Genomic DNA, 24,314 nt, shown 5'->3' with positions numbered 1-24,314 from the left:
TTGAGACATGGATTGTGTATGTGTGCAACTCAGTGGGTGTATGACCAAGACAAAATATTGAAGTGCCTTTGAACAGGGTATGGTGGTAGATGCCAGGAGAACCGGTTTGTGTCGAGAACTGCAACGCTGCTGGGTTTTTCATGCTCAACAGTTCCCTGTGTGTATCAAGAATGGTCCACCACCCAAAGGACATCCAGACAACTTGACACAACTGCGGAAAGCATGTAGGTCTAGGGTTGTCAACATCACACCCCAGCCTTCCTTGTTCCTCTAAAGGTCATCACCCTCTCTCAAACCCAGCCCCCATTTATCTTCTCTGCCTCAGTGGCCAGCTGCCTGTCTCTGTCTCTCTGCCTTACACAACGTCATTCAGGCCTGACCTGCTGCACCGCATTGATGCTCCTATTTACAGTGCACTTACTAGATTTCTACCACCCTGTGCCACCACTGTCAATCGACAATAATAGTAATAGCTTAATACGGACACAGGGTGGAGCTATAATGTCAGAATTCCTCGTCATCATCATTATGAGGGCCTTCAAAATAATTGTATGAAAATTGTATGAAGGATGTAATAATGACAATTTCCATTTACATTACATATAAACATACACACTTGTCCTACTACATATGGGCTTTGCATGAGCTATTCTTACACTTTTTCATCAACTTTTTAAATTAATTGTCTAATAAATATGATTTAGCGGTAGTATGAACACGCCCATTAAAATACAGAACAAATGCATAGCAGTAGGTAGTCGTTTGAGATGTAATAAGTGATTAGGAAAGCCCTATCTGAGTTTTATTTTGAAAAATAAGAAAACCCGGAAACTGATGGAAACAACTTCCGTTTCTCACTGCCTGAATGGTATGTGGAGAGAACGGCAACTCTAGACCGGGAAGTGGGGCATCTAAATCAAATCTAGCTAGCTAACTTTTTTCAAGTATACCTTAGCTTCCTGTTGACTATTGTATGAGGCCGAGATGCAAAGTCAGGATCCATGCGAAAATTGTAAGTTAACGATAGAAATTGTTAACAAATTTGATAACGTAGCTAACGTTAGCTAGGTTTGGTGTGCGTTCGATGTTCAACATGGCGTATGCCGTATCTTGCCCTATGATCCCGCCCTGCCTGAAATGTAGTCTAGGCTAGCTGAAATGGTGGCACTGGCAAGTCCAAGTATCTGCAATATCGATATGTCTAGACCGTTTCGAAATCGTCCATGACTTTATTTCACGCTATATCGTCAAATCAGCAGTTGCTTCATCCATTGTTGTACTTATTAATGATATGTACCCATTGTTTCTTGAAAAATACAACTTGTATGCCTCATGAGCTAAGTTCTACTGTCGTACACAATGATGTATATAAACCATTGGTCGTACCCCACTATAACCCAAAATATAAGCCTGTTTTATTACAATGTTTGTCAACAATGTAATTGTAAACAAACACTACATAGCCTCAAAACATGACTAAAACTATAATTTTGATATCATGGATAGCTATTTCTATTTGAGTGGTTACATTTCTCCAGCCCCGTCCTTTAACTTTCTACCTTAACATGGGTGGAGAGTCGGGACTCCGCTTTGTCATAGTTTCTACTGCTGGTGGCTGCGTTAAATATCCCATTAACATAACATGTATTTTTACTAACGTTAGTCTAAAGTGTATTCACTTTTTAGCTAGAGCTTGCTAACTTGGTCCTATGAATGCACGCGCCTTGTCAAAATTGCGTGCGCCTAGTCAGGGTAACCATGTGTCGGCTAACAAGTTATTTTCCGATTTTTAGGTCCCCCTCTTCTTCTTCCCTCTCTGCGTCTTTTCATTCCACCACTGCGGCTTGTCTCTGCAGCCATGTGGCAAGTGGTTCAACGAGGAGACGTTCAAGATTATGGGATGCTGGAGGAGTTTGTCACCATGGTTACAGAGATTGTGCCAGAGCTTTTGAGTTGCAGTCAGAGGGCCCAACTCATTCTGGGGCTTCGAGCAAGGGTAAGAGATTGGGGTGCAGAATGGGGAAAATAAACATGTGACAAGATGATGATGGTAGTCCTATCCTTTAGCCCAAACATACACCTAGAACTCCTACATAGAACAAGACCTCCTACATAGACCTACATAGACCTAGAACTCCTACATAGACCTAGAACTCCTACATAGACCTAGTATTCCTACATAGACCTAGTACTCCTACATAGACCTACATAGACCTAGAACTCCTACATAGACCTAGAACTCCTACATAGATCTAGAACTCCTAGCTATCTATTTGAGGTCTGAGCAGAACTTCTTCCATGTACAGTATGAATTTATATGCCTATCTATAATCAGAAGGCAGTTATTTTGCATCCTTTAGATCACTGAGCAGTCTACAAGAGCATGTTTCCTCCACCTTTTGATGCAGGTATTTACAGTTATCATAGTAAACACCACAACAAGACCCTGGGGCTACCCTAGCCTTTAGCTCTGACAAAACAGTGTAGACAGTTGACTCTGGCCATAGACAACGGAATGGTATTTGACTGAGATGAAGACCCTGAAGCTGATTATCTCAATTGAATACTGACATTGGGCCTTATCTAGGCTATCTTTAATTTTCTCAAAATGTGTCCCAATGAGAACAGAGCAGTGCCTAAGAAGTGTGGGGTTGACCTTTGACCGACTACTGACTGGCCATTTGTCATTTCAGCTGGTTCTGGAGTTGTGTCGCACTGAGCAGACATTAGACCTCATGAATATTCAAAAACACCTGGACAGGATCCGATCCCTCACATCCACTGAGGAAGCAGAGGTGAGTATCTTTCAAAGAGGGATTGGAGGTGAAGAATTACATGCCTATGTCAGTGGGCACACTCACTGATGGGTAAATCCATTTTAATTCAATCACTTTTTGACAGAACCCCTTTTAATTTGTACAAAACCTTCCATACATATTTGTCCATTGTAGAAGTGGTCAGAAAGGGACTTTTTTGACCTGAATGCCAAAACATTCAAGAGATAAAGGTGCGTAGAGTTGACCTATTTTACATACTCGACCATACCATCATGTCTTCATCACTAAAAAAGATAACCAGTTGAGATTGATATAATTGAAAAACTTGCAAACAGGTTATTACTATTTTATAGTTTCTTTAAAAAAATGTTTTTTTAATAATCATTGGCATTTTTTAACCATAAATGTAAATGATCTCAAAACACTTAAACTCAGATTCTTTTCATATTCGCATATGTTGTAGGTCAGACCCTATTTTACATCAACTGAAGTGTTTGTGTTAAACCCGCAATTGGTTGAGACATAACGTACTCTTAAATACAGGGTGCCATGTTGTGGCTGATAAATGTACTAAAATGGGAATCAAATTGAAATGTCTACTTTCAAATGGTACCACAAAAATTGTTGGAGGTCCACACATCAGAGAATGTTGACTGGAATGGAATATCTGTTGTTTTAAATGATGCTATCAATCCTCCATAGGAAACCTATTGCAATCATAGAAATAAATCAAATCATCAAATCAAATCAAATCAAATTTTATTTGTCACATACACATGGTTAGCAGATGTTAATGCGAGTGTAGCGAAATGCTTGTGCTTCTAGTTCCGACAATGCAGTAATAACAAGTAATCTAACTAACAATTCCAAAACTACTGTCTTGTACACAGTGTAAGGGGATAAAGAATATGTACATAAGGATATATGAATGAGTGATGGTACAGAGCAGCATAGGCAAGATACAGTAGATGGTATCGGGTACAGTATGTACAAATGAGATGAGTATGTAAACAAAGTGGCATAGTATAGTATAAAGTGGCTAGTGATACATGTATTACATAAGGATACCATCGATGATATAGAGTACAGTATATACGTATGCATATGAGATGAATAATGTAGGGTAAGTAACATTTATATAAGGTAGCATTGTTTAAAGTGGCTAGTGATATATTTACATCATTTCCCATCAATTCCCATTATTAAAGTGGCTGGAGTTGAGTCAGTGTCAGTGTGTTGGCAGCAGCCACTCAGTGTTAGTGGTGGCTGTTTAACAGTCTGATGGCCTTGAGATAGAAGCTGTTTTTCAGTCTCTCGGTCCCAGCTTTGATGCACCTGTACTGACCTCGCCTTCTGGATGATAGCGGGGTGAACAGGCAGTGGCTCGGGTGGTTGATGTCCTTGATGATCTTTATGGCCTTCCTGTGACATCGGGTGGTGTAGGTGTCCTGGAGGGCAGGTAGTTTGCCCCCGGTGATGCGTTGTGCAGACCTCACTACCCTCTGGAGAGCCTTACGGTTGAGGGCGGTGCAGTTGCCATACCAGGCGGTGATACAGCCCGCCAGGATGCTCTCGATTGTGCATCTGTAGAAGTTTGTGAGTGCTTTTGGTGACAAGCCGAATTTCTTCAGCCTCCTGAGGTTGAAGAGGCGCTGCTGCGCCTTCTTCACGATGCTGTCTGTGTGAGTGGACCAATTCAGTTTGTCTGTGATGTGTATGCCGAGGAACTTAAAACTTGCTACCCTCTCCACTACTGTTCCATCGATGTGGATAGGGGGGTGTTCCCTCTGCTGTTTCCTGAAGTCCACAATCATCTCCTTAGTTTTGTTGACGTTGAGTGTGAGGTTGTTTTCCTGACACCACACTCCGAGGGCCCTCACCTCCTCCCTGTAGGCCGTCTCATCGTTGTTGGTAATCAAGCCTACCACTGTTGTGTCGTCCGCAAACTTGGTGATTGAGTTGGAGGCGTGCGTGGCCACGCAGTCGTGGGTGAACAGGGAGTACAGGAGAGGGCTCAGAACGCAACCTTGTGGGGCCCCAGTGTTGAGGATCAGCGGGGAGGAGATGTTGTTGCCTACCCTCACCACCTGGGGGCGGCCCGTCAGGAAGTCCAGTACCCAGTTGCACAGGGCGGGGTCGAGACCCAGGGTCTCGAGCTTGATGACGAGCTTGGAGGGTACTATGGTGTTGAATGCCGAGCTGTAGTCGATGAACAGCATTCTCACATAGGTATTCCTCTTGTCCAGATGGGTTAGGGCAGTGTGCAGTGTGGTTGAGATTGCATCGTCTGTGGACCTATTTGGGCGGTAAGCAAATTGGAGTGGGTCTAGGGTGTCAGGTAGGTTGGAGGTGATATGGTCCTTGACTAGTCTCTCAAAGCACTTCATGATGACGGATGTGAGTGCTACGGGGCGGTAGTCATTTAGCTCAGTTACCTTAGCTTTCTTGGGAACAGGAACAATGGTGGCCCTCTTGAAGCATGTGGGAACAGCAGACTGGTATAGGGATTGATTGAATATGTCCGTAAACACACCGGCCAGCTGGTCTGCGCATGCTCTGAGGGCGCGGCTGGGGATGCCATCTGGGCCTGCAGCCTTGCGAGGGTTAACACGTTTAAATGTCTTACTCACCTCGGCTGCAGTGAAGGAGAGACCGCATGTTTTCGTTGCAGGCCGTGTCAGTGGCACTGTATTGTCCTCAAAGCGGGCAAAAAAGTTATTTAGTCTGCCTGGGAGCAAGACATCCTGGTCCGTGACTGGGCTGGGTTTCTTCCTGTAGTCCGTGATTGACTGTAGACCCTGCCACATGCCTCTTGTGTCTGAGCCGTTGAATTGAGATTCTACTTTGTCTCTGTACTGGCGCTTAGCTTGTTTGATAGCCTTGCGGAGGGAATAGCTGCACTGTTTGTATTCGGTCATGTTACCAGACACCTTGCCCTGATTAAAAGCAGTGGTTCGCGCTTTCAGTTTCACACGAATGCTGCCATCAATCCACGGTTTCTGGTTAGGGAATGTTTTAATCGTTGCTATGGGAACGTCATCTTCAACGCACGTTCTAATGAACTCGCACACCGAATCAGCGTATTCGTCAATGTTGTTATCTGACGCAATACGAAACATCTCCCAGTCCACGTGATGGAAGCAGTCTTGGAGTGTGGAGTCAGCTTGGTCGGACCAGCGTTGGACAGACCTCAGCGTGGGAGCCTCTTGTTTTAGTTTCTGTCTGTAGGCAGGGATCAACAAAATGGAGTCGTGGTCAGCTTTTCCGAAAGGGGGGCGGGGCAGGGCCTTATATGCGTCGCGGAAGTTAGAGTAACAATGGTCCAAGGTCTTTCCTCCCCTGGTTGCGCAATCGATATGCTGATAAAATTTGGGGAGTCTTGTTTTCAGATTAGCCTTGTTAAAATCCCCAGCTACAATGAATGCAGCCTCCGGATAAATTGTTTCCAGTTTGCAGAGAGTTAAATAAAGTTCGTTCAGAGCCATCGATGTGTCTGCTTGGGGGGGGATATATACGGCTGTGATTATAATCGAAGAGAATTCTGTTGGTAGATAATGCGGTCTACATTTGATTGTGAGGAATTCTAAATCAGGTGAACAGAAGGATTTGAGTTCCTGTATGTTTCTTTCATCGCACCATGTCACGTTAGTCATAAGGCATACGCCCCCGCCCCTCTTTTTACCAGAAATATGTTTTTTCCTGTCTGCGCGATGCGTGGAGAAACCTGTTGGCTGCACCGCTTCGGATAGCGTCTCTCCAGTAAGCCACGTTTCCGTGAAGCAAAGAACGTTACAGTCTCTGATGTCCCTCTGGAATGCTACCCTTGCTCGGATTTCATCAACCTTGTTGTCAAGAGACTGGACATTGGCAAGAAGAATGCTAGGGAGTGGTGCGCGCTGTGCCCGTCTCCGGAGTCTGACCAGAAGACCGCCTCGTTTCCCTCTCTTTCGGAGTCGTTTTTTTGGGTCGCTGCATAGGATCCACTCCGTTGTCCTGTTTGTAAGGCAGAACACAGGATCCGCGTCGCGAAAAACATATTCTTGGTCGTACTGATGGTGAGTTGATGCTGATCTTATATTCAGTAGTTCTTTTCGACTGTATGTAATGAAACCTAAGATGACCTGAGGTACTAATGTAAGAAATAACACGTAAAAAAACAAAAAACTGCATAGTTTCCTAGGAACGCGAAGCGAGGCGGCCATCTCTGTCGGCGCCGGAAGTAATAACGATCACACAAATATGGAAAATAGACATGACCATTTTAAGTTGACATTTGACGGTGGGTGGACCGGCGGTCATCTTTGTGGTAGAAAATTAGAAGTAAACATTTCCATTCAATTAAAATAATGGTGTACCAGCTAACTGGGGGGGGGGGATTGGTACATACAATACATTCTATTTCTATGATTGAAATGACACACACAAGAGCATGTTGTGTCTCAACCGATGGCGGGCTCAACACAAAAACCTCAGATGATGTCGTGACGGCAGGTAGCCTAGTGGTTAGAGGGTTGGGCCAGTAACTGAAAGGTTGCTAGACCGAATCCCCGAGCTGACAAGGTAAAAATCTGTCGTTCTGCCCCTGAACAAGCAACCTAAGCCGTCATTGTAAATAAGAATTTGTTCTCAACTGACTTGCCATGTTAAATAAAAAATGTAAAGGTTTAAGCTACAACATAATTTGTATATATATATATATAAAAAACAATGTTGTATTTATTAATATATATATTAATATTATATTAATATTAATTTTTTTAAATTGACAACCCTTCTTGTAAGCTTTTAAATTCTATCAAACTCAACCGTTTATCTTTTCCAGTGATGAAGACATGGATGGGGTATGCAAAATGGGTCGACTTTAAGCACCTTTACCTCCTGAATGTTTTGGCATTCAGGTACAAAAAGTAACTTTCTGACCACTTCTTCCATTGGTTAATATGTATGGAATTTTTTTTATTTAAATCAAAACAGATGCTGTCAAAAAGTAATTGAATTCAAAAGGATTTAACCTGATGGCTGACTGGCTGGAGAGTCATTTTTAGGAAGAATGATCTATAATGTGCTAACTCCACCCACCCGTGTCACCAGGCGATACCAAACCAATAGACCCAACCAGACAGTATTGTGTGATTGAGTTGTCAGCTTCAATGATGTAGTAGTTGTGCATGTTTTGTTGCAGTCAAGTGATGCATTTTTCATTGGTCCTCCATGCAGGTGGAATTATCTGAATCAAAGTTTGTGGAGCTGGTTAAATCTCTGCTGAAAGACCCAAGTGAAAGGGAGAACTTCTACCAGGTTTGTTTCTCCATTTACAGTTGGAAGTCGGAAGTTTACAAACACTTACATTGGAGTCATTAAAACACATTTTTCAACCACTCCACACATTTCTAGTTAAGAAAATATAGTTTTGGCAAGTTGGTTAGGACATCTACTTTGTGCACGACACAACTAATATTTCCAACAATTGTTTACAGAAAGATTATTTCACTCAGAATTCACTGTATCACAATTCCAGTGGGTCAGAAGTTACACTAAATTGACTGTGCCTTTAAACAACTTGGAAAATTCCAGAAAATTGTATCATGGCTTTAGAAGCTTCTGATAGGCTAATTGACATCATTTGAGTCAATTGGAGGTGTACCTTAGGCCTTGAAATACATCCAATCTTCAAACTCAGTGCATCTTTGCTTGACGTAGTTGTAAAATCTAAATAAATCAGCCAAGACCTCAGGTTCATCCTTGGGAGCAATTTCCAAACGCCTGAAGGTACCACGTTCATCTGTACAAACAATAGTATGCAAGTATAAACACCATGGGACCACACAGCCGTCATACCGCTCAGGAAGGAGATGCATTCTGTCTCCTAGTGATGAACGTACTTTGGTGTGAAAAGTGCAAATCAATCCCAGAACAACAGCAAAAGACCTTGTGAAGATGCTGGAGGAAACAGGTACAAAAGTATCTATATCTACAGTAAATCGAGTCTTATATCTACATAACCTGAAAGGCCGCTCAGCAAGGAAGTAGCCACTGCTCCAAAACCGCCATATAAAAGCCAGACTACGGTTTGCAACTGCAAATTTGCGACCAAATTAAAGCTTGGTCGCAAATGGGTCTTCCAAATGGACAATGACCCCAAGCATACTTTCAAAGTTGTTGCAAAATGGCTTAAGGACAACAAAGTCAAGATATTGGAGTAGCCATCACAAAGCCTTGACCTCAATCCCATAGAAAATGTGTGGACAGAACTGAAAAAGCATGCGCGAGAAAGGAGGCCTACAAACCTGACTCCGTAACACCAGCTCTGTCAGGAGCAATGGGCCAAAATTCACCCAACTTATTGTGGGAAGCTTGTGGAAGGCTACCCAAAATGTTTGACCCAGGTTGAACTATTTAAAGGCAATCCTACCAAATACTAATTGAGTGTATGTCAACTTCTGACCCACTGGGAATGTGATGAAATATATAAAAGCTTAAATAAATAATTCTCTCTACTATTATTCTGACTTTTCACATTCTTCAAATAAATTGGTGATCCTAACTGACCTAAGACAGGGATTTTTTTTACTATATTTTAAATGTCAGGAATTGTGAAAAACTGAGTTTAAATGTATTTGGCTACCGTGTATGTAAACTTCCGACTTCAATTGTAGTCTTCGCTCCATTTAGTCTTCACTACAGTTAGAACGTAGCCTGGTAGCAGATCTGCTTGTGATTTTACCTACTCCATTGTCAATGTTTGGCCTCACAATTCCATAAGGAGTTGGCAAGAAAGCAGAAACAGACTGGCACCCAGGCTAGTTAGAACTCTGAGGGGCTGAGTTTTTATATTCTAAATGTTACATCCATGTACAGGACTGCATCTCCAATAAATGAAAGTACAATATTTATATGTTCGAGTCCTTCTCATTCATACATGCTGTATCTCCACCTCCAGGTGTTTGGTTAAAAAAACTTAAAACTTAAAACCTAAAACTTTCTGCTTTAGGATGTTGATGTGGCTGTATGATGATCTAAGACCAAAGGTAATATCAGTACACATTTTAGCCTAATTATTGACATTAATTATTAGATTCATTTATTCTCTCCTAGAACGTGTTCCCTGTGGAATTTGGGCCCAAGTATGACACTGCAATACAGATGCTGATGTTAGAATTCCTTTCCAGACTTGAGAAGTTACTTCCCATACCAGACCTTGAACAGGTAATAAGAATGAATAACACCTTTATCTATTTAGCTTGGGGAATTAGAAGTCAAGAATACCAATCAACAATCAATCATATTTTCATGTTTAAAAAACTGTGTTGGACATGAGCATGTAGTTGTTAATTCTTTTAAACCATGCTCCTCTCTCTCAAGACTGCCTCCTTGTTAAGTGCTGTCCCCTCTGCCCTGGAGAAATGTGTGCAGTTTGTACCTGACCCCATACAATTGAGGACCCTGCTCCAGTACCACAGAAAACTTGGACATTTGGACTCCATCCGTAAGTATCATACAGATTTATAGAGGATCCATGGCTTGGATTGGTTCTGCAAAAATGTCAAATGATGAGTGTCAGGTAGAGTAATTATGTATAGGAAATATATTATTGGTTATGTTTGTCTGGTAACAGTTTATATTTGAGGCATTGATATAATTATCATATGTGCTGTTCAATTTAACCTTCATTTTTTCATTGTCTCCCTCTTTTGCATAAAAAGGAACTCCATCATCCTTTGGTGACTTCATCCTCTCCTCTCTGTCTCTTCCTCCATACGTGCGAGTGGTGACTGCCCCACATGTAGACTCAGATACACAATCAGAAAGCATGAATTTGGAGGGAATGAAAGCAAGAGAGTTGTTGGAGAATCGGACAAAGGAAATCGATGTACTAGTCCCAGCAGATGAAGTTAGAAGATACATAATTACTGAGCCAGATTACGGTATGGACATGGAGTCTGCCGTTGGGGAAAATGACAATCAAGCTGTCACTGGCTTGAATTTACTCAGACCATCACAATTAAAACGAAGCAAAAGGCTGCAGATTAAGAACATGTTTCCAAAACGACGGAAACCTCGAAAGACCGATTCTTCCGGGCGTGCAAACAAACAGCCATCATCCTCCAAGGGTCGGCCTTCCCCAAAGAAGTCATGCAAAAAAGGCCCATTCAGTAAGACATGTGAAGTGTGTGGGAAGACATTCACTCGAGTCACAGCCATGAAAAGGCATCAGCTAACCCACACTGGAGATCTCAAGTTTAAGTGCCTCATGTGTGAAAAAAGCTTCAGGGATGGTCATAATCTGAAGAGACACCAGAGGCGAGTTTGTGAAAAGGAGATAAACATGTTGGATGAAGATGAAAATGAGGAAGAGATCCCACAACCCTCAACTAGCAAATCTCAGATCCCATCACTCCTCAAGACTCCCTGTCCACCAGGGCCATCTCATCAAGGAACTCTGGACACTATCACAGCCACTAACACATGCTCTGTGTGTGGGCGGTATTTTGCTCGTACTTCCAGCTTGGTAAGGCACATGAGCTCCCACTCAAAAGAGCGTCCATTTGGGTGTGTCAATTGTGATAAGAGATTCAAGTATTCGTACGATTTGAAAAAACACCAGAGAGAATTGTGTCAGAAAATGACCCAGGGAGATTTGTGTCAGGATGTTGGTCAGAACATGGCACAACAAAAGAGTGGCCTGGAACCAGAGAAGGTCTTTCTTGCCACTGCAGAGAATCGAACCCAGGTAGATTCCAAAACCTGTTATGTCTGTGGTAAGATTTTGACTTGTACCTCACAGATGGAAAGGCACTTGAAATCTCACTCAAAGGCACGTCCCTTTAATTGTGCTATTTGTGAGAGAAGTTTTAAGTACAAAGATACCTTGAAGAAACATCAGGAAATCCTTGGCCACGAGGGCATCCTAGAAGACTTGGGTCAAAGTGTGGACCAGCAAGAAGTGGAAGTTAACACAGAGAGTTGCATCAGCCCTCTCACTACCAAGGAAAACGACACTGAGCCCCTTATCACGGCTGCTACTTCAGTGCCGACTCTCAAAGAACCCAAACCATGCACTGTGTGTGGGAAGATTTTTAACCGTGCTTCAGTTATGGCTATTCATATGAGATCCCATTCAGATGAGCGTCCTTATCAATGTGGCAATTGTGAACAGCGCTTCAAGTACATGCACAATCTGAATCAACACCAGAGATATATCTGTAAGGTGAACCGAGAAGAGTCCTCTCAGATGGTAGACCAGCACCAAGAGGAGGAGTCTTGTGAACTGGTGGCTGTTAAGGCTGATACCCCAGAGACATCTACCAGTCGACTACAACTGGTTCACTGGTGTAAAAAATGTGGAAAGTGTTTCGATGACATCTGTAATTTGAAGCAACACCAGGAAAGTTCATGCAAAGAGGAAAAAATAAAGGTGGTCTTCCAATGTGAAAAAAGAAAGGTGGTCTTCAAATGTGATGATTGTGGGAAGGACTTCAAAGGTTCATCATCCCTAAGGACACACAAGCGAATTCACAACCCATTCTATTGCTCTGATTGTGGAAGGGTCCTCCCAAACTCCATTGCCTTTGACAGACACAAGCTGATGCAGCACAAGGAAATCCAGTGTACCATGTGTGAGAAGACCTTTACCCTGTTGGGGCGTCTGAGAGATCACTATCTGCATCAACATAAATTCACAGGACCATACCCCTGCTCTCAATGTGAGAAAACTTTTACCCAGTTAAGATACCTTGTTGAGCATGAGAGGGTTCATTCAGGAGAGTACCCTTACCAGTGCTCTGTTTGTCAAGCAAAGTTCAATAAAGCAAATTCTCTAACAATACACAGTAGGAAGCACACAGGAGAAAAGCCGTTCCTGTGCTGGCAATGTGGAAAGAGTTACAAGGATCGTGGAAACCTGTCAATGCATATGGGGACCCACTCAGAGGAGAGACCATTTTCTTGTTCGCAGTGTGACATGACTTATCGGACAAAGATTCAGCTGAATACACACATTGAACAAGTTCATGAGGGGGTGAGATACACCTGTGCAGTCTGTGGAAAGCAGTTTTTGAAAGCTGTGTCATTGATAAGACATGAACTCACTCACACAGGAGAAAGACCATGGCCATGTTCCTATTGCACAAAAACCTTCATCACTGCCAATGAAAGGAGATTGCATGAAAGATACCATACTGGTGAGAGACCATATAAATGCCAAGACTGTGGAAAGTCATTCGTACAGTTATGTTTTCTGAAAGCACACCAACGACTTCACACAGGAGAGAAGCCATTTGCATGCAGTGTTTGTGACAAACGTTTCAGATTAAATTACCATAGGCAAAGACACGAGCAAACCCATACAGGAAAACAGAAGCCACATGTTTGTGCGGAATGTGGGTTAGCTTTTGCTCAAAGAAAGCGCCTGACTGAACACCAATGCACTCACTCCTTGAATTAATTATTATTATTATTTTAAGTCTAATGTTCCTTTGCATTGTTATTCATTTTAAGACAGTACAGTGGGGAAAGTAGTGAGGGAGACAAATTAGGGGCACAGACAGAAAGAAGGGCAGAGAAGAGTCTTTTGAACCCTCGTCACCAAGTACCACTCTGTTAGACTCAGGCATTTGAGTTCTTGTTGTGTACTAAAAATAAAAACACAGGTTTACACCTCAGGTTTGAATTAATATTCTATTTTTCAGCTTTGTTTCATAATTCTGTGGATAATTTCCATTGCTAATTTGTAGTATGTATAGTAAAGGAGAACGTGTAAACTGTTATTCTCAAATAACCACAACATTGCATTTTGTGATCATGGCAATAATAAAGGAGGACATGAAAATATCCATGTGTGTTTTCACATTTGTAACTTTGGAAAAGATACACTTCACAGAGAAGTCAACCAATGCTTGCAAAACTATCTGTTTTATTAGGATCCTTCGGGATCATTACCGGTTAAACTGGAACAAAATGATTCATTACGTTTGATTTTACTACAAGGTAGGCTAATCCATGGAAATGTCCTTTGCATGAAGGGTATTCGGCAAAGGCTATTGACATTTTTATTTGACAGTTTCATGATATTTACGCACTTCCCGGTGGATTTTCTTAATTGTAATAATTATCAAAGGGTATGACTAACCAATAGTAAGAGTTCCAGTATGGCAAACCAAGTCAGTAACTGCATTTGCTGGCAAATATGTCTTTCTAATAATGTACAACTTCACGGGGATTTGTTATTCAGAAATTTGTGGGCGGTAAACGCAACCGGAAATTGAACGGACTAAATTCACTGTCACACTGCTACTGAAGATAACGTTTAAAACTTGCAAGCCTTTAAACATAGGAAATCATAGCTGTCACACTTAGCAACATTTCATGTTTTTTTGGGTGAATATGGTATGAGGACGAGATGGACGAGAATCCTGACGAAAATGGTATTGTGGATTTTGTTAACTAGGCTTAGTGTGCTTGATGTTCAACATGGCGTATCCTTGCTAGATTTGCATTTGTTGTTCTTTTAGCATGCTAGGAATGTGAGGACTAGTATTTCAGAATCATCCACTGTTATGTTTTGTAAGGGATAGCCTGTTTAATAATAATTGATTGGATAATATGTAGTTATTCAGCACGCTTTGCATTGTAGGATGACATAGAGACCTAACGTTACCTTGACAAGAATGCATTGTTTTTACCCCAAATAAATAATCTGTCTTTTTAAACATATTCGAAACTAATCGGGTGCGCGTTGTTGGCTTGTGCATGTAGTTCGAACGTTTGGGGCATCACCATAGGTTTCATTGTTATTTGAAATCTGCTACATTTTTAGTAAATATTTTAAATATGTATTTGAAGCAGCACTGTTTTATGTTAAATTCAACTTTGAATCGGTTCAGTATTCATTCAGGGTTGCGGCTCATATTAATTTCTTTAGCCCCGCACTGTATGTAGATGCTGAGATTGGGCTCCTTGGGACGTCCTTACCCTTACTTTATTACGTTTCAATTTAAATGGGGTGACGTCAGATTTGGACGTCCAAAGGGTCCCTTTCATACTGAACAAAACTTTTAACGCAACCTGTAACGTTATAGTGTTGGTTTCATGAGCTGAAATAAAGGATCCCAGAAATGTCCCTTATGCACAAAAAACTTACTTCTCAAAAATGTTGTGCACATATTTGTTTGCATCCCTGTTAATGAGCATTTCTTCTTTGCCAAGATAATCTGTCCCCATTACAGGTGAGGCATAGCAAGAAGCTGATTAAACAGCATGATCATTACACAGGTGCCCCTTGTGCTGGGGACAATAAAAGGCCACTCCAAAAATGTTCAGTTTTGTCACACAACGCAATGCCACAGGTGTCTCAAGTTGGAGGGAGCGTGCAATTGACATGCTGACTCCAGGAATGTCCACCAGAGCTGTTGCCAGAGATCTAGACCACCTTTACTCCACACACAGAGATTCATACAAACCTCTCCCTTGCCCTCCATTTGACAAATCTGACCATAATTCTATCCTCCTGATTACAAGCAAAAATTAAAGCAGGAAGCACCAGTGACTGGGTCTATAAAACAGTGATCAGGTGAAGCAGATGCTAAGCTACAGGACTGTTTTGCTAACACAGACTGGAATATGTTCAGGTATTCTTCCGATGACATTGAGGAGTACACCACATCCATCACTGGCTTTATCAATAAGTGAATCGAGGACGTCGTACCCACAGTGATTGCACGTACATACCTCAACCAGAAGCCATGGATTACAGGCAACATACGGCACTGAGCTAAAGGGTCGAGCTGCCTCTTTCAAGGAGCGAGACTCTAACCCGGAAGCTTATGAGAAATCCCGCTATGCCCTCCGAACCATCAAACAGGCAAAGCTTCAATACAGGACTAAGATCAAATCGTACTACACCAGCTCCGACGCTCGTCGGATGTGTCAGGGCTTGCCAACTATTACAGACTACAAAGGGAAGCACAGCCGAGAGCAGCCAGATGAGCTAAATAACTTCTATGCTCGCTTCGAGGCAAGTAACACTGAAACATGCATGAGCGCATCAGCTGTTCTGGATGACTGTGTGATCACGCTCTCCGCAGCCGATGTAATACCTTTAAACAGGTAAACATTCACAAGGCCGCAGGGCCAGACGGATTATCAGGACGTGTACTCCAAGCATGCGCTGACCAACTGGCAAGTGTCTTCACTGACATTTTTCAACCTCTCCCTGACTGAGTCTGTAATACCAACATGTTTCAAGCAGACCACCATAGTCCCTGTGCCCAAGCTCACTAAGGTAAACTGCCTAAATGACTACCGACCCGTAGCACTCATGTCTGTAGCCATGAAATGCTTTGAAAGGCTGGTCATGGCTCAATTCAAAACCATAATCCAAGAAATCCTAGACCCACTCCAATTTGCATACCGCACCAATAGATCCACAGATGATGCAATCTCTATTGCACGCCACGCTGCCCGTTCACACCTAGACAAAAGGAACACCTATGTGAGAGTGCTATTCATTGACTACAGCTCAGATTTTCAACACCATAGTGCCTTCCAAGGTCATCACTAAACTAAGGACCCTGGGACTAAACACCTCCCTCTGCAACTGGATCCTGGACTTCCTTACGGGCCGCCCAGGTGGTATGGGTAGGTAACAACACATCCGCCACGCTGAGCCTCAACACGGGGGCCCCTCAGGGGTGCGTGCTCAGTCCCCTCCTGTACTCCCTGTTCACTCATGACTGCACGGCTAGGCACGACTCCAACGCCGTCATTATGATTGCTGATGACACAACAGTGGTAGGCCTGATTACCGACAAAGATCAGACAGCCTATGGAGAGGAGGTCAGAGACCTGACCGTATGGCGCAAGGACAACAACCTCTCCCTCAACATGATCAAGACAAAAGAGATGATTGTGGACTACAGGAAAAGGAGGACCAAGCACGCCTCCATTCTCAGCGACAGGGTTGTAGTGGAGCAGGTTAGGTGCTTCAAGTTTCTTGGCATCCACGTCACCAACACACTAACATGGTCCAAGCACATCAAGACAGTCGTGAAGAGGGCACGACAAAACCTATTCCCCCTCAGGACACTGAAAAGATTTGGCATGGGTCCTCACATCCTCAATGTTTTACAGTGGTACCACCGAGAGCATCTTGATGGGTTGAATCACTGCCTGATATGGCAACTGTTCAGCCTCCAACCGCAAGGCACTACAGAGGGTAGTGCGTACGGCCCAGTACATCACCGTGGGCAAAGCTTCCTGCCATCCAGGACCTCTATACGAGGCGTTGTCAGAGAAAGGCCCTAAAAATTGTCAGACTCCAGCCACCCTAGTCATAAACTTTTTTTCTCTGCTACTGCACTGCTTCTTCACCTGCAGGATCGTCTGAGACCAGCCACCCAGACAGCTGATGAAACAGAAGTTTTTATGTCTGTAATAAAGCCCCTTTGTGGAGAGAAACAAATTCTGATTGGCTGGAAATGGCTTCCAATTGGGTGGGCCTACGCCCACCCATGGCTGCGACCCTGCCCAGTCGTGTGAAAACCATAAATTAGAACCTAATGAATTTATTTAAATCAACTAATTTTCTTAAATGAATTGTAACTCAGTGAAATCGTTGAAATTGTATGTTTTTATATTTTTGTTCAGTATAGCATTTAGACCTCCCCTTCTAACTATACCTAGGATCTATGAATGTATACATCTGGTCAAGGTAACTGTACAGTGCAGTGTGATAACTTCTTAGCTAGCAAGACATCTGGGTGGCTTTATTTACAAATTATTTTCCTATTCTTTTTTTTAGGTCCCCCTCTTCTTCTTCCCTCTCTGCGTCTCTTCATTCCACCACTGCGGCTTGTCTCTGCAGCCATGTGGCAAGTGGTTCAGCGAGGAGATGTTCAAGATTATGGGATGCTGGAGGAGTTTGTCATCACGTTGACCGACATTGTGCCAGAGCTTTTGAGTTGCAGTCAGAGGGCCCAACTCATTCTGGGGCTTCGAGCAAGGGTAAGAGATTGGGTTCAGAATGGGGAAAATAAACATGCAACACAATCATTGAGGTTAGTGATCATTGAGGTTAGTCTGACAACAATATTGTTGACTCTAGCATAAACCACCCAGCTGTTAAACAATTGGCTGAGATGAAGACCCTGACACTTTGTTTCTCAAATACTGCCGTTGGCCCTTAGCTAGGCTAGCTATCATTTTCTCCAAATGTGTCCCAATGAGAACAGAGCAATGCCTACGAAGCGCGTGGTTGACCTTTGCTCTACTCCTGACTGGTCATCTGTAATTTTAGATGGTTCTGGAGTTGTGTCGCACTGAGCAGACAGCAGACCAAGACATTCAGCAACACCTGGACAGGATCCGAAGCCTCATATCCACTGGGGAAGCAGAGGTGAGTATCTTTCTGGGAAGGAGCAGAGGCCTATGTCACTCTAAATGTTGTGTCATTGAGTTGTTAAATGTGATTATTTAATTGTTGTGTGTGTTTTGTTGCAGTCAAGTGATGCAGAGGTGGAATTATCTGAATCAAACTTTGTAGAGCTGGTTGAATCTCTGCTGAAAGACCCAAGTGAAAGGGAGAACTTTTACCAGGTTTGTTTTGCTTATACGGTGGGAAAGTATAAAAGCTTTGCTGGTCTAGGTTTTAGTGGCCTAGTTTTATATTGTTTCAAACCAATATAAATATAGGTATTATTGGCATTTTAGGTGCATTTATTCTCTCCTAGGACGTGTTCCCTGTGGAATTTGGGCCCAAGTATGACACTGCAATACAGATGCTGATGTTAGAATTCCTTTCCAGACTTGAGAAGTTACTTCCCATACCAGACCTTGAACAGGTAATAAGAATGAATAACACCTTTATTTAATCAGCTTGGGGAATTAGAAGTCAAGAATACCAATCAGTAATATTTTTCACTTTTAAACAAAGAAACTCAGTGTGAAATGAGTTTGTCGTGGGTTAATGATTTTAAACCATGCTCCTCTCTCTCAAGACTGCCTCCTTGTTAAGTGCTGTCCCCTCTGCCCTGGAGAAATGTGTACAGTTTGTACCTGACCCCATACAATTGAGGACCCTGCTCCAGTACCACAGAAAACTTGGACATTTGGACTCCATCCGTAAGTATCATACAGTGTTCTAGATTGGTTGTGCCAAAATTGCAATTATAAATGGGGTAGTTTGGGTCTTGGATGCTGATTGGTTGATACTGAATTTCAGCCATGTGTATATCAAACAATTTGCCACAGGTATGATGTATAAATACTTGTTTACTGCTCTAATTACGTTGGTAACCAGTTTATATTAGCAATAAGGGACATTTTTTGGGGTGTATGGCCAATATACTACTGCTAAGGGCTGTATACAGGCACTCCACATTGCGTCGTGCTTAGGGACAGCCCTTAGCCGTGGTATATTGGCCATATACCACACCCCCTCGGCCTTATGCTTAAATGTATCACACGCCCTCTGCCTTATTACTTGAATGATGTGTCAAGTAGAACAAATGTGACTTTTATCGGTAAAAGTTTATATTTGGGGCATTTACATAATTTGCATGTATGATGTTAGTCAACTACTGTTGCAAAAAAAGTGAATTCACAGTGGAACATTTTTGTCATTGTCTCCCTCTTTTGCATAAAAAGGAACTCCATCGTCCTTTGGTGACTTCATCCTCTCCTCTCTGTCTCTTCCTCCATATGTGCGAGTGGTGACTGCCCCAGATGTAGACTCAGATACACAATCAGAAAGCATGAATTTGGAGGGAATGAAAGCAAGAGAGTTGTTGGAGAATCGGACAAAGGAAATCGATGTACTAGTCCCAGCAGATGAAGTTAGAAGATTCATAATTACTGAGCCAGATTACGGTATGGACATGGAGTCTGCCGTTGGGGAAAATGACAATCAAGCTGTCACTGGCTTGAATTTACTCAGACCATCACAATTAAAACGAAGCAAAAGGCTGCAGATTAAGGAAATGTGTTCAATAGGTAGAAAACCTAAAAAAACTGGGCTTGCAAACAGACAGCCATCATCCTCCAAGGTGTGTCCTTCCCCAAAGAATTCATGCAGAAGAGGCCCATTCAATAAGGCATGTGAAGTGTGTGGAAAGACATTCACTCGGGTTGCAGCCATGAAAAGGCATCAGCTAACCCACAGTGAAAATCTCAAGTTTAAGTGCCACCAATGTGAAAAATTATTCTCGGATGGTCAAAGTCTGAAGAGACACCAGAAGCGAGTTTGTGAAAAGGAGCTAAACATGTTGCATGAAGATAAAAATGAGGAAGAGATCCCACAACCCTCAACTAGCAAACCTCAGATCCCATCACTCCTCAAGACTCCCTGTCCACCAGGGCCATCTCATCAAGGAACTCTGGACACTATCACAGCCACTAACACATGCTCTGTGTGTGGGAGGTTTTTTACTCGTACATCAAGCTTGGTGAGGCACATGAGCTCCCACTCAAAAGAGCGTCCATTTAGGTGTGACAATTGTGGTAAGAGATTCAAGTATTCATACGATTTTAGAAAACATCAGGGAGAATTGTGTCAGAAAGTGACCCAGGGAGATTTGTGTCAGGATGTTGGTCAGAACATGGCACAACAAAAGAGTGGCCTGCAACCAGAGAAGGTTTTTCTTGCCACTGCAGAGAATCGCACCCAGGTAGATTCCAAAACCTGTTGTGTGTGTGGTAAGATTTTGACTTGTACCTCACAGATGGAAAGGCACTTGAAATCTCACTCAAAGGCACGTCCCTTTCATTGTGCTATTTGTGAGAGAAGCTTTAAGTACAAAGACTCTTTGAAGAAACATCAGGAAATCCTTGGACACGAGGGCATCCTAGAAGACTTTGATCTGAGTGTGGACCATCAAGTGGAAGTTAACACAGAGAGTTGCATCAGCCCTCTCACTACCAAGGAAAACGACACTGAGCTCCTTATCAAGGCTTTTACTCCAGCGCCAACTGCCAAAGAACACCCATGCACTGTGTGTGGGAAGATTTTGGACTGTGCTTCTCATTTAGCTACTCATATGAGATCCCATTCCGAAGAGCGTCCTTACCAATGTGTCAACTGTGAGCAGCGTTTTAAGTACAAGCAAAGTTTGAATCAACACCAGAGATATATCTGTAAGGTGAACCGAGAAGAGTCCTCTCAGATGGTAGACCAGCACCAAGAGGAGGAGTCTTGTGAACTGGTGGCTGTTAAGGCTGATACCCCAGAGACATCTACCAGTCGACTACAACTGGTTCACTGGTGTAAAAAATGTGGAAAGTGTTTCGATGACATCTGTAATTTGAAGCAACACCAGGAAAGTTCATGCAAAGAGGAAAAAAGAAAGGTGGTCTTCCAATGTGAAAAAAGAAAGGTGGTCTTCAAATGTGGTGATTGTGGGAAGGACTTCAAAGGTTCATCATCCCTAAGGACACATAAGCGAATTCACAACCCATTCTATTGCTCTGATTGTGGAAGGGTCCTCCCAAACTCCATTGCCTTTGACAGACACAAGCTGATGCAGCACAAGGAAATCCAGTGTACCATGTGTGAGAAGACCTTTACCCTGTTGGGGCGTCTGAGAGAACACTATCTGCATCAACATAAATTCACAGGCCCATACCCCTGCTCTCAATGTGAGAAAACCTTCACTCAGTTATCGTACCTTGTCATCCATGAGAGGGTTCATTCAGGAGAGTACCTGTACCAGTGCTCTGTTTGTCAAGCAAAGTTTAATTCAGCAAATTCTCTAACAATACACAGTAGGAAGCACACAGGAGAAAAGCCGTTCCTGTGCTGGCAATGTGGAAAGAGCTTCAAGGCTGCTGGAGAACTGTCGGTGCATATGGGGACCCACTCAGAGGAGAGACCATTTTCCTGTTCGCAGTGTGACATGTCCTACAGAACAAAACTTCAGCTGAATTCACACATTGAACAAGTTCATGAGGGGGTGAGATACCCTTGTACTATCTGTGGAAAGCAGTTTTACAAAGCAGTGTCATTAAAAAGACACGAACTCACTCACACAGGAGAAAGACCATTTCCATGCTCCTATTGCACAAAAACCTTCATCACTGCCAATGAAAAAAGGCTGCATGAAAGATACCATACTGGTGAGAGACCATACAAATGTCAAGACTGTGGAAAGTCTTTCATTCAGTCAGGTTATCTGAAATCTCACCGACGTCTTCACACAGGAGAGAAGCCATTTGCATGTAGCTTTTGTGATAAAAGTTTCAGATTGTCTTATCATAGGTTAAAACACGAGCGAACCCATACAAGAAAAAATAAGCCACATGTGTGTGGAGAATGTGGGTTAGCTTTCGCTCAAAAAAAGTGCCTGACTGAACACCTATGCACTCACCCTGGGAATTAAAATAGACATTTTTTTTTTCGGAACTCTGATGTTCCTTTTTATTTTTTCTTAATTTTAAGACGGTACAGCAGGGAAAGTAGTGAGGTAGAAGGAAAGTAGGGGCACAGACAGAAGGGCAGAGAAGGAGTTTGAACCCTCGTCACCAGGTATATGTGGACCGGAGTCAAAAGCATTACCACTCTGGCATTTGAGTTCTTGTTGTGTACTGTAATATAAATATATATATATATATTAAAAAACACTGGTTTAACACCTTTTGCTTGTAATAGATTTTTTGTTTGTTGTTCATTTAATATTTTATTCATAATTCCCTATATAATTTCAATAGATAAATTGTAATGTAAACTGTTATTCTCAAATAACTACAACATTGCATTTTCTGACAATAGTAATAATAAAGGAGGACATGAAAATATCTGATTTAAAAACGTGTGTATTCACATTCATATCTTGCACAGATTCACTTCATACATTTCTGCAAGCGTTGGTTGAATTTTGTATCAGTCATATTTGTATCATTCAGGTCAGCATCGCTGGTCCTCAAATGTCCCAGTGACACTGGAACAAACGTATTAATGACTTGATTTAACTGGAAGGCTAATCCATAGAAAGGTCCTTTGGGAGGAAGGGTATTTTTTCGGGCATATTGGCTATTTTATATTTTTATCCAAAAGCTTCATGGAGAAATAATTCATCCAAGTTTGGAATATTTGTGACCTGTTAGCCTTACTCAGGCCTTCTTTAAACCACTAAAACGGTCTCCGCATGGCAATTATTTTGGGCACGTGAGTCAGCAACATGACAGCATACACGAACAGCACAAATGACATACTCATAACCAAATGCAACACCATGGATGTTCCGAGTGGATCACGTTTGTTAAATCAGTGACCAACCTTTCAAACTTGCATTGTGGGGATAAACATGTTCCGTGGACTGCATGAACTTTACAACAACATGTGATCAAAAGTCACGAAGTTTTGACTGCAGTCGACTTCCAATTTTCTGCAGTTGCTCCTCACCAGCTCCTCATCGCCTGCGTTGTGGGAGGCACTGATTTCCTTAAAAAATGTACTATCAGTTTTTTTTCCAACCAGTACGTACCATGGTTTTTGGTTTTTGTACTAGTAGCATGTTGTAAAACAAAAGCATGGTAGTTGTTTACAGTGAATTATGATGGTCTGTGCCCCACCGTTTTCCGGGTAATATGACCAAAATCGAAGTAATTTATGATACTCGCATAATGCAACATTTACTACTATAGTAGCTCTGAAATGGCTAAGCGTAAACCTAGTACCCTCTTAAACCCCTTTAGCTCATAGTGAAAAACCACAACACACATGGTCTAGTAGTGTACCCTCTTAAACCTTGGGAGCTGGATAGAGTATGGTGAGAAGAATGACAGGAGTCGGAAACCGTAAACTAACTTATCTCTTCAATACATTTTTCAGTTTGCTCTCATTCAACTGAATTGGCTACTCTTATACTATTCTAAATAGCCAACATACTAAAAAAACATGTTTTTAAAAGGTATTAATTATCATATTATTTAATAGATTCTCACCATATCCCTAAAACAGCCATTTACAATGTTTGATTTTGTTACTCTGCAAGAACGTTCGTTGATCCTGTCGCCATGACTACGACAGGCTAGCTGGACTGGAGCGAACTTTAGCCGATTTCTATGTTAACGGGATTTTATAAATGTATTAAACTATCAAAACATAAAATAACAACAGTTATATCACTACAATCCGTTTAACTTGTGGTTTCCTATCCTACGGTTTACAACTTGCTCACCGTGATGATAACGTTAAAAATATTTAGTTTATCTGGTGCCTCATCAGTTTTAACTAGTCAATCTAGCGCGAGAGCCTCTGTGGGAGAGCGCGTGAAGCAACCAGTAGAGCGAGCGGCTCCCTCTGCGGGCTGAAACAAGCACAACGCCCCTTGACAATAAATACTAAATTATTACAAAATGCCAAAGATCAGGCTACCATATATCTCACTTTCTCCCACATTTCAGGTTGGCAACACAGGGAACCCAAACATAAGCAAAATACGGTACTATTAATACATAAAGTATTACCCCTTTTTCCACAGCAACTATTCTCCTTTTTCTTTGATGTTTCAGAAAACTAGGACCAACAAGTAGCCTGTCTCTGACTTT

The 24,314-nt window shown here is 42.3% G+C and overlaps 2 protein-coding genes across 2 annotated transcripts; both read left to right on the top strand.

Moving 5' to 3' along the window:
• The first annotated feature begins 623 nt into the window (after positions 1 to 623).
• On the top strand, positions 624 to 13,607 carry LOC110490633 (uncharacterized). Its single transcript, XM_036945166.2, has 7 exons — positions 624 to 1,012; positions 1,794 to 1,996; positions 2,694 to 2,795; positions 7,995 to 8,075; positions 9,873 to 9,983; positions 10,140 to 10,263; positions 10,481 to 13,607. Exons 1-7 carry the CDS (start codon positions 985 to 987, stop codon positions 13,219 to 13,221), a joined length of 3,390 nt encoding a protein of 1,129 aa, XP_036801061.2. The 5' UTR covers positions 624 to 984; the 3' UTR covers positions 13,222 to 13,607.
• Positions 13,608 to 13,760: 153 nt separating this feature from the next.
• LOC110490634 (uncharacterized) lies at positions 13,761 to 22,572 on the top strand. The gene is made up of 7 exons (XM_036945168.2): positions 13,761 to 14,200; positions 17,575 to 17,777; positions 18,070 to 18,168; positions 18,273 to 18,368; positions 18,503 to 18,613; positions 18,770 to 18,893; positions 19,419 to 22,572. Exons 1-7 carry the CDS (start codon positions 14,176 to 14,178, stop codon positions 22,142 to 22,144), a joined length of 3,384 nt encoding a protein of 1,127 aa, XP_036801063.2. The 5' UTR covers positions 13,761 to 14,175; the 3' UTR covers positions 22,145 to 22,572.
• The last annotated feature ends 1,742 nt before the right edge of the window (positions 22,573 to 24,314 follow it).

This window comes from Oncorhynchus mykiss, chromosome 15, assembly GCF_057628025.1.
Source record: "Oncorhynchus mykiss isolate SJ-2025 chromosome 15, ASM5762802v1, whole genome shotgun sequence".
NCBI classification, from domain to species: Eukaryota; Metazoa; Chordata; class Actinopteri; order Salmoniformes; family Salmonidae; genus Oncorhynchus; species Oncorhynchus mykiss.
The sequence above is the reverse complement of the archived record's forward strand: the minus strand, read 5'-3'. Positions and strand labels throughout refer to the sequence as shown.